Source organism: Panicum hallii, chromosome 8 (genome assembly GCF_002211085.1).
Source record: "Panicum hallii strain FIL2 chromosome 8, PHallii_v3.1, whole genome shotgun sequence".
Taxonomy (NCBI): Eukaryota; Viridiplantae; Streptophyta; class Magnoliopsida; order Poales; family Poaceae; genus Panicum; species Panicum hallii.
Genome location: NC_038049.1, coordinates 14169694 through 14179173, shown reverse-complemented (window position 1 = coordinate 14179173; position 9480 = coordinate 14169694). Strand labels below are relative to the sequence as shown.

General features: G+C 43.2%; 1 protein-coding gene across 1 annotated transcript; it reads left to right on the top strand.

The window, feature by feature from the left end:
* Window positions 1-1014: 1014 nt before the first annotated feature.
* Window positions 1015-5809, top strand: LOC112902001. The gene is made up of 9 exons (XM_025970893.1): window positions 1015-1821; window positions 2855-2981; window positions 3224-3357; window positions 3642-3841; window positions 3949-4230; window positions 4339-4397; window positions 4496-4532; window positions 4642-5011; window positions 5097-5809. Exons 2-9 carry the CDS (start codon window positions 2864-2866, stop codon window positions 5532-5534), a joined length of 1638 nt encoding a protein of 545 aa, XP_025826678.1. The 5' UTR covers window positions 1015-1821; window positions 2855-2863; the 3' UTR covers window positions 5535-5809.
* The last annotated feature ends 3671 nt before the right edge of the window (window positions 5810-9480 follow it).

Below are 9480 nucleotides of genomic sequence, written 5' to 3'. Positions count from 1 at the left end.
ATACTGGGCTAGCTAGTTCCAAGGCGCCACATTTTTAGGTCAAAGATTTTTCAGCTTCCTACGCCACTGTGAACGCAAGGGACGAAAGGGGCAAAAGGTGAAGCCGAAAGAAACACGGCAGAATCGTTTTTGCGACCTTTATGCCTGCGGCTCTCGTTCAAGGGAAGCCCCTCTGACTTCTTAAAAATTGCGTGGATAAGGTATGCAGCTTCTATGAATTTGTGGGTTTCTCATGTTAAAGGAAATATATGGAGGATCTTTCATACTACTGAATTTATCTCTGCCCATGTTTATAAGTTTTGCCAGTGAGATTTAGGCAACACCGAAAAAAGTGTGGATACTTATCTTTTTAGTATAGATACTATTAAATGCACTATTTAATGGTTGCAAAAGTTTCTATCTTTCTTGGCACTGCTTGTTTCCTCTGTACAAGTGGTTCAAATAAGATCTGACAAACTTGTGCCGCCCATCAATTACTATTTCCACCTCCCGAACCAAGTGAACAAATCATCCTTGCACCACTAGCCTTCTCATCATTTGAATACCCATCTTCGCTAAATACTCTTGTACCAACTTTGTGAGCTCTAACCCATTGTCGACCCCCATTTTTTAGATTGAAGGTCTGGCCCTGGCTGGCTGAGTTGAATTCAACTATATCTTGATCCGTGCAAAGTGATGGCGGATTCATGAAAGGTACCTGCAAAACCACATGTTACTTTAGGGAGTTCTTTAGTTTCCTCCTACAATATGCCCATAGACCGTACCGTTTTTCCTTGGATCGTCATTATATTGGACCACTTTCAAGTACTTGATTTCAGTTTTGCATTATACTCCAAGGTGCATGCACAATTTTATCTATCATCACATCACACAACAGAAATTTATTGACAAAAAGAGAAAGTATTAAGTGATTCTCCTTGCACATACTTGCTGAAATTAACACTTAACCATATATATCCCATATCACTGGATCCTATTGTTCGTGGCACATGAGAATACCACAGATCACGAGGTCTATCCTGCAAAACTGCCCCGGTTACAGCTTCGTCCCTGCTCCGCTGCCCCCGGCTCCTGCCGACTTCCACACACACTCCCGGCTTCGAAGGAAGCTGCAGAAAGGGAGGAGAGAAAGATGGCAACTGAAAGAAAAAATCCAAACAGAAACGGGAAACCCAAACAAACCAATCCATGGGATCCCGAGCCAAAGTTGTTACGCGGACTCCATCCCGATTCAAACCCTTTTCTACTACTCCCGTCGCCGGTCGATCGCCTTTAGCATTCGTTCCTTCCTTGGCCGGGGGGATTTGGTGCCGGCCAGCGAGCAAGCGAGCGTGCCGGGCGCAGCGGCGCAGGAGGGTCCCATCGCATCGCATCCTACCAGTTCCTCCACGGCCAAGGAAAGCATGGCGCTTTAGGGCCCCCTTGCTTGCTCCCGTCCATGTCCATGTCATCCCCTGTCGACGATCGCCTCCTTCCTTTGATCATCTACTAGTATATAAGCGCGCGTGTTGGTGGTGCATTGGAAAGGGAGGCCATCGCAGGTCGCCTCGTTTGACACGGTGGTCTTGGAGGGAAAGAGAGAGAGGCGGCCTGGTTGGACTTCTAGAGAGAGATAGAAGAGAGAGAGGTGGCTGAATTGTATGATGAATGACTGGGAAAGGGAGGCCACGTCCGGGAGCTCGGAGTAAATGGTGAGAGGGACGCAGGGAGGAAGGTTGTAGTTCCAGTCTTTGCTACGAGAGCGGCAGCAGGAGGTGGAGCAGAGGAGCTCTGCTTCTGCTTGCATGGTGGGAGCAGGGGAGGAGGTGGCGTCAGGTTCAGGTGAGTCTCCGGAGCTTGCGGTTCTTCAGTTTCTCCTTTTGTTTTGCGTTCTTGTTCAGGCTTTGCACTCGGAGTTCATGTCGCCCTGTTCTCGGATTCGAGCACGTGAAATTTCCGCGTACGATAGGAGCACGGATTTGGAGAATAATGGTTTTCCTTGCTCATCTTCCCTGCTAGAAATTCAGGAGGAGTTTGGATGATCTCGTTTACGTCCTACAAGTTTCCGAAGTGATGATAAGAACTGAATTGCGTGTGATCATTTTGGAGTCCTGTATCGTCTCTCGCTCTGTTTCCATGGATTCCTGCTTCTCTGAAGAAGGAATTCACGATGGACCGCGATAGAAATTCGATAGATTCAGTGCATGTTGATAGATGACACTGCGCTATGTTCCTAGTTTCTCTATTTTTCAGATAACAGCTAGACATTAACAGTTATTTTGCTGATATCTAAACATGTACGCTGTCGTTTCTGAATTTACAGTATTTACAAGCCAGAAGCCATATCGCTGAAACTCCGTGTTATTGAGAAACTCCTGTAGCCCTCTTGGTGTCAAACTCCTGTAGTGCCCATCTCACCGTGTTCAACGGAGCTACGTTCCGCCATAAGCCCATAACTCTGTAGGTTGACTCATACCTGTTAAAGTTAGGTACGGAAGCAAATTCAGTAGTCCAAGATGCGATAAGGAAATAAAGTCATCTTCCAAGAAGTCAGTCTGAACTCTGAACTCTGAATAGATAGACAGCACATTGGAATTCCTGACAAGTTAGGCACTTAGGCTGGAGAAAGTGCCAGGAAAATTTACATGCGTTTCACATTAGAATTGATAAAACACACTGGAAATTTTACATATCCTGGTTGATTTAAACACTCTTTATGTATCAGTATGTCAGTAACTGCCATACAGTTTAGGCCTTTGCACATGCGGAAAAAAAGTTACTTCCTTGCAGATCTACATCCTTTGGTTTTTGCTTACAGTCTTTATATGTCTGAATCGTGATCGGAGTGTAATTCTTGGAGCTTTTCTGATGGCAGCTTGCTAGCATGGAACCGAGGAGGTTGGAGCAGTTAGTGTTCCTGCTCTGCTGCTTTGCGGCAATCACATGCAGGTTACGCGCACAGGCTCAGGCCCAAACCACTCTGCAACACCCCACTGGAGCAGGTGAGTAACCCCTGATGTGTATCATAGATAAACCTCGGAAATTATTTCGCCTTTCTGGTAACATGCGAATCGGGTTTACTTACAATAGACATTCCTTGTTAACTGTTCTGGTTAACATTCCTCCTGTCTATAGTGCATTGTTCCTTTAGCATGTTTTGTACTGTTCTGCTTGACAATGTTCTTGCCTGCAGTATATTGTTGGCTGTGAGTGGTACCTGATCTTTGTTGCTTGTGCTGATCAGTGGGTAGGATTTCGTCGGAGACTGGGAACAGATCGGAGAGCGCTCTATCGGTAAGAACAAGAAGAATTGATCCTCTTGATGGACTGAGGAAGTATGAGGGAGGGTACAATATCACTGACAAGCATTACTGGAGTGTAAGCTCTCTGCTTCTCTGAACGTGCTTCCCAGAGTTTTAGGTAGTAATTTCCTTTTTTGGGCTGAAAAAATGATATCCAGGCCACAAAGAAATGCTTTTAGAGAATACACCATGATGTCAGAGCATGGTTTTCTGGCAGACAACATAGCACTACGCCACTACCGAATACACCCAAATTCTGTTCTTATCATTCAGCCGTGCTAAATGTACAGTGATAAATAGGAAACAATAGATATTGATATAAGGATTAAAACTGATTGCCGTTGTTTTTACTTTTTTCAGTCGACCATATTTACAGGTAGATCTGGATACGTGATTGCAGCATTGTGGGTTATTGGTGGTATCATTTTTCTGGGAACTATATTAGTCTCCAAGATTTTCTGCACAAAAAGGAAAGAAAGATACACTGACTTCGACTATTTCCTAGAGAGATATCAAATTTTGACTGTGATACTCTGTATCATCCTTGCAGTTTTTGTCATGTAAGTTGCTCACACCGAGAATAAACCAATTATCAACAGTAACTGTTGTGAATCTAAAAACATATGCAGCACTGCAGTTAGTAATTCCTCTAGCATTTTATTTGCAGAGTTGCATCAGCAGTCACGCTTCGCGGCACGGTACAATTCCACTCAAGAGCAGAATCTGTGAAAGAGATCATTGGGACAACTGCACTTGAGGCGACAGCAACCATTTACAATATAACAGGAGCTATTGAGATGATGCAGAACACATCAAAGCTGTACAACTACACGAGCCAAGCATGGGATCATCTGAACACCACAGTAGACACGCTCAACTCCGAAGCAATGGAGATTCAGGCGAAGGCGGAGAAGAACATGCGCCTGGTCAGCAGAGGGATCAACACACTGTAAGAACATTTTTCAGAATGGGAAAGAAAGATCAAAGATCCACATATTATTACGTTTGGTATACACTTCTGATCATCATTGGAACTGAGACGTGTGATGAATTTCAGGGAACTTGTAACCATTTTAACCGTGGTGCTGAATCTTGTCGCAGTTCTAGTTTTGTTGGGTAAGCGACTCAGTTATCCAGAATGTGCAATATAAATCTTTGAATCATTATAGGCTACTGTTGCTGAATCTAACACATTGCTTCTCTGAATATTGCAGTAGGGAGCCCTCTAAGACTGCAAAATCTGTGTTACTTGTGAGTACCTTACCTTCAAACTTTAGAAACCCATCTGAAGATACAAACCTGAATCCTGTGGCCTTTCAGCCCGTAAGGCATTCTGATTACATGGATCTTTCTGCAACAGGTGCATGGCCTTCTGCTGGATACTGATAGCCCTCTTCTGGATGTACTTCGGCCTGTACTACTTCTTCGACAAGTTCGCCTCCGACACGTGTATGGCCCTGGACGAGTACCAGCTGAACCCTCAAAACAGCACGCTGGGCACCATCATTCCCTGCAGCGAGAAGCTCTCCGGTACCATAATTCTGCACGACGTCGGAGCAGGGATCCATGACATCATAGATCAGGTGAATTCGAACATTTACACGATTAAATCGGAGTATCCGGTTAAGCAGTTGGACTACATCTGCAACCCGTTCACCGGGCCGCCGGAGTACCAGTACCGGCCGCAGAACTGCCCGTCCGGCGCCGTCACCATCGGTGACATCCCTCAGGTAAACACAAACTTCTTTACAGTTCCAGATTCCAGAACAATTCGCACGGTGATCTTGACATGGCGGATGGCCTCCTGTCCTGCAGATCCTGAAGAGACTGACGTGCTCGGACTTCGGCGGCGGCGCCAACTGCCGGCCAGCCGACCTCTCGTCGGCGATCGACTACGACAAGGTGCAGTCGTACACGAGCTCCATCCAGAACGTGCTGGACATCTTCCCGGGCACGGAGCGGCTGGTGAGCTGCGAGCTGGTGAAGGCCGGCTTCGCGGACATCGTGGGCAACCAATGCGCCCCGCTGCGGCGCGGCGCGCGCACGGCGTGGGCTGCGCTCGCCGCGCTGTCCGCGGCCATGGTGCTCCTGCTGCTCGTGCTCGTGCTCGCCGGGGCCAGCGGCGCGCGCCGCCACCCCGGCGACGACCGCCTGTCGGTGCGGCACCTCACGTCGTCGACCAACTCGGAGATCTCGGAGGCGGAGTTCGCCGAGATGCACGCCAAGAAAGTGCGGATCAGGGTCGGGCCGTAAGCCTCGCCAAAAGCTGACATGGAATTCTTTTTTTTGCTGTGTTCTTTGCATTTGGATAGGAAAGGTGTTGAGGATGTATACTGCTGGCGGTCGAGACTGTTCCAGGAGAGATCGTCCACCGCCGGCACGCCATTACTGTGAAAAAAATGTTCGGTTTCTGTTTTGTTGGATGGTCTGGAGAATCCAGCCATTGTGTTGGTGGTATAGGGAAATTGATTGCATTGGAATATTGATCTGCAAAAGGCAAAATAGACATTCTAGTCCCTCAACTTTAATTCGAGGTTTATTTAAATTCATCTTTTAATTCGGATCAGCCAATATAGTCCCTTAATTTTCATTTTTTGATCAAACTAATCCTTATGCTAATATTATACTCCATAATAACATGAGATCGCCCTTAGCTCCTTTCCCTTCTAAATTCATTTAGGAGCTGAACATCACAAGTATTTAATTTGGAATAGGAATTTTATTTACTCATGCATCATGTTGTATTGCGAATGTATGGAGAGTAAAATTAAAATTACTTATTACATAACTATATACCATCATATAAAATGTTGCGGAAGGTTGAGCGAACAGTAACACAAACAGTGGAAATTGAGGAGGATAAAAAGAACTTTTTGCATTTATCTCATATTATTATGGAATATAATATCAACATAAGGATGAATTTGACCTCAAAATAAAAGTTGAGAGACTATATTGATCAATTTGAAAGTTGATGGACGAACTTGACCCTCAGGATAAAGTTAAGGATCAAAATGCCTATTTTACCATATGCAAAAGCATTGAAGAATAGTTGATATACAATTTATTCTTTACATGAACAGCAAATGGATCGATTGGATGATGGATTGCAGGGTGGCTGGATGATGCTCCAGCATGTTGGCAGCTGGCTCCCTAGACTCTTGTAATGTCGTGTGTAGTTTTTTTATACGAGTAGGGATGAAAGCGGTCAAACGGTTGGAAAAAAGACTTTTCATTTTTATATTTTTATTCGGGAACGGAAATAAAATCGAGAAAGTCCGTTCGGAAAAGTGAGATCGAATATATGGTATATTGGGAACGAAGCAATTCGGTTGAAAATATGCCGACGACAACCGGAAATTGATAGTTAAAAATGGGAACACCAATGCATATAATCACTCCAAACATTCAAGTCAATGTGTTGGATACAACCGTGCATAGTATGTAGCAAATAATATTATAACTTGACACATAGCATTACAATTCAAAAAATTATATACATTGCATGAGATAATTAAGTCAAAATATGCAACCACACTATGTTCCATGACATATATTGACTCTTAAACAAGATATATTACGATCTCACGGCTGAAAGTGAAAAAAGAAGAAATAATGAAAAAGGAAAGAAACAAGTAGCCAGCGGAAATACCAGCAGAAAAGAAAAGAAACAAGATATATTACGATATCACATTTTTCTGTTCCTACTTTCATCCCTAGATACAAGGCTCATCCTCATTTCCATTCATGAACAGAAATACCAATGTACTAGTATTACAGAAAGAGCTAAGGAAGGGAAGGGAATGTTCAGCCGATCAAATAAACCATCTGCATCTACTTGGCCACTAGTGGCATACCCCATGGTTCCTAGGGTAAAAGAGCAAAAAAGAAAAGGAAATTCATCAAGTTGCAGACTTCTACCACCAGCAAAAAATGGAGAAAGAAGTAACAACACATCCACACAGCAATTTCACTCTTTCACCATCATCATCTTCATCCCCAGGAGCAGCTGGCAGCAAGCGTGCGGGGTGAGGGCGGGGCGGGGCGGGGGGGGGGGGGGAGGGGTAGTAGGAGGGTTGGAATTCTACGTGTAGTTGGGACACTGACATGTGGATCTGAAGGAGCAGGGACAACACATTTAGAAAAAAAATTAAAAATAAAGACGATACTTGTATCCTCTTCACCCTGCAACACATGATCCTCTACTTGTTAATGACATGCTCTACTCCAGCTATTATCATACCACCTTGCTTTGGCCGCCATACCACCTTTCATTGTCCTATTATAAAACCCCTCATTTTTCTCTTGCAATACAACCTTCGTAGTCTCGATATCCCATAGACAATAGATGGCCTCTCGTTCCTCTTCCCTTTTCCGAGGCCATGTCTTCCCTTGGTATTTTCTTTGAGTATGTAGTTTCCCAATATGATTTGGATTGGCATGTATACCATGTAGATGTTCCCATTCTCTACTACTATTTTGAATAACTCTAGCGTCTAGGGTGTAAATAGCATAGATAATTTTCGTCCATATTTGAATTCGGATGGGTTAAGACGCGTTACTGGCGTCCTTATTTGAGTCCAGATATTCAGTGTGCACACTGTGCCCGAATCCGGATACTAAAAATCATATATCGATATGCATCCATATCTTATCCGACACATTTAACATTATCCGTACCTGATTCAAATCGGATAAGAAAATTAACTATCTATATTCGTATCCGTAGGTATCTGTCCATATCTGATCTATTTACATTCCTACTAGCACCTCATGGGAAAACGGCCACGTGCTTACCACCCCTATTTAGTCTCACATCTTATTTTTATTGTGACTAGTAAATATACCTATACATTGCTATGGGTACTTCCTTGTCAAGGTAATCCATGTTTGCTTGTGCATTTCCCCTTTCCTGTTGCTGAGCCTCTATCTTACTTGCTATTTACAAGAGGAAGATAAGGTGACTTCGATTCTGTGCGGGAGGAGACTTCAATCCTAATGAGAGCTTTCTTCGGTTCCAATTCCGCATCCGATGAGAAGTACACTGAATCAAAGTTAATGATGGACCAAGGAATGATCGGGTCTTTAAAAATAGGTAGAGATAGAGATAGAGATTAAGTAGGTTCAATTATTATTTTAGGAATTAACAAGAGCCCCGCTTAAGACATTAAAGGGAAGTAGGGATATTCCGATTCCTTCGTGGGGAATCAACTAAGGGTGTGTTCGTTTCCTGGGGTCTAAAGTTTAGAGGGGTCACATCAAAGATAATCTTATCATTTAGAAGTATTAAATAAAGTCTAATTACAAAACTAATTGCAGAACCCCAGGGCTAATTCACGAGACGAATCTAATGAGGTATATTTTTCCATGATTAGCGGATGAATACTGTAGCATCACTGTGGCAAATTATGGATTAATTAGACTCCTTAAATTTGTCTCGCGAATTAGCACCCATCTGTGCAAAAATTTTTGTAATTAGACTTTATTTAATATTTCTAAATGACAAGATTCTCTTTGATGTGATGGGTCTAAAATTTAGAGGGTAAGAAACGAACACACCCTAAGGCAGGCTCATGAGCTCACACCACAATAAGCACCTTTATAGGTAAGTGCCAATAGGAAAAAAGAAAGAGCACCTTTTTAGGTAAGTGCCAATAGGAAAAAAGAAAGAGAAATTTATAGAGCCCTCCTTGAGAGTTGAGATGCAAACTGAGAGCTACTTCAAAAATTTTGAAGTTTGAAATGCTAGTTGAATGTGCTGAAAGTTCAAACTCACGGGCAAAAAAGGTTGGGGATTTTCACCTACAGTAGAACTTTGTGAAAATTAGATTCGGGCTATTGAAATAAGAGTATGATTGTTTACAGAACCAAAATCAAAGCATGCCAATAAAATTTAACTACAATTAATTCATGTCTAAGAATTGGCCACTTCAATATTTATGACCAAAACCATAGTAACTTACTAAAAACTTCTTAAACCTTATAGAAGGGAAAAATTTTAGCTTTAAACCAAATGAGTACCAAAATTTCTTGCCCATAATTTAGCAATATCCACAATTTGATATCTTATAATTTAGCTTGCCATGATTTTAACTTTGCATCCAACCAATCAGGCTCAACGTCTCAAGCCAATTAGCCCGTTCGGCCTAACCCAGTGTTTATCCAGTCGTCGGCCCAAGCCCTGCCCGGACATAGACTG

Excerpts from the sequence above, each read along its gene's own strand:
- LOC112902001 (XM_025970893.1), top strand. The coding sequence starts at position 2,864 with ATGGAACCGAGGAGGTTGGAGCAGTTAGTGTTCCTGCTCTGCTGCTTT. Across the intron at positions 4,231-4,338 it reads AGCAGAGGGATCAACACACT|GGAACTTGTAACCATTTTAA; the intron begins GTAAGAACATTT and ends GATGAATTTCAG. Across the intron at positions 4,533-4,641 it reads CTGCAAAATCTGTGTTACTT|GTGCATGGCCTTCTGCTGGA; the intron begins GTGAGTACCTTA and ends TTTCTGCAACAG.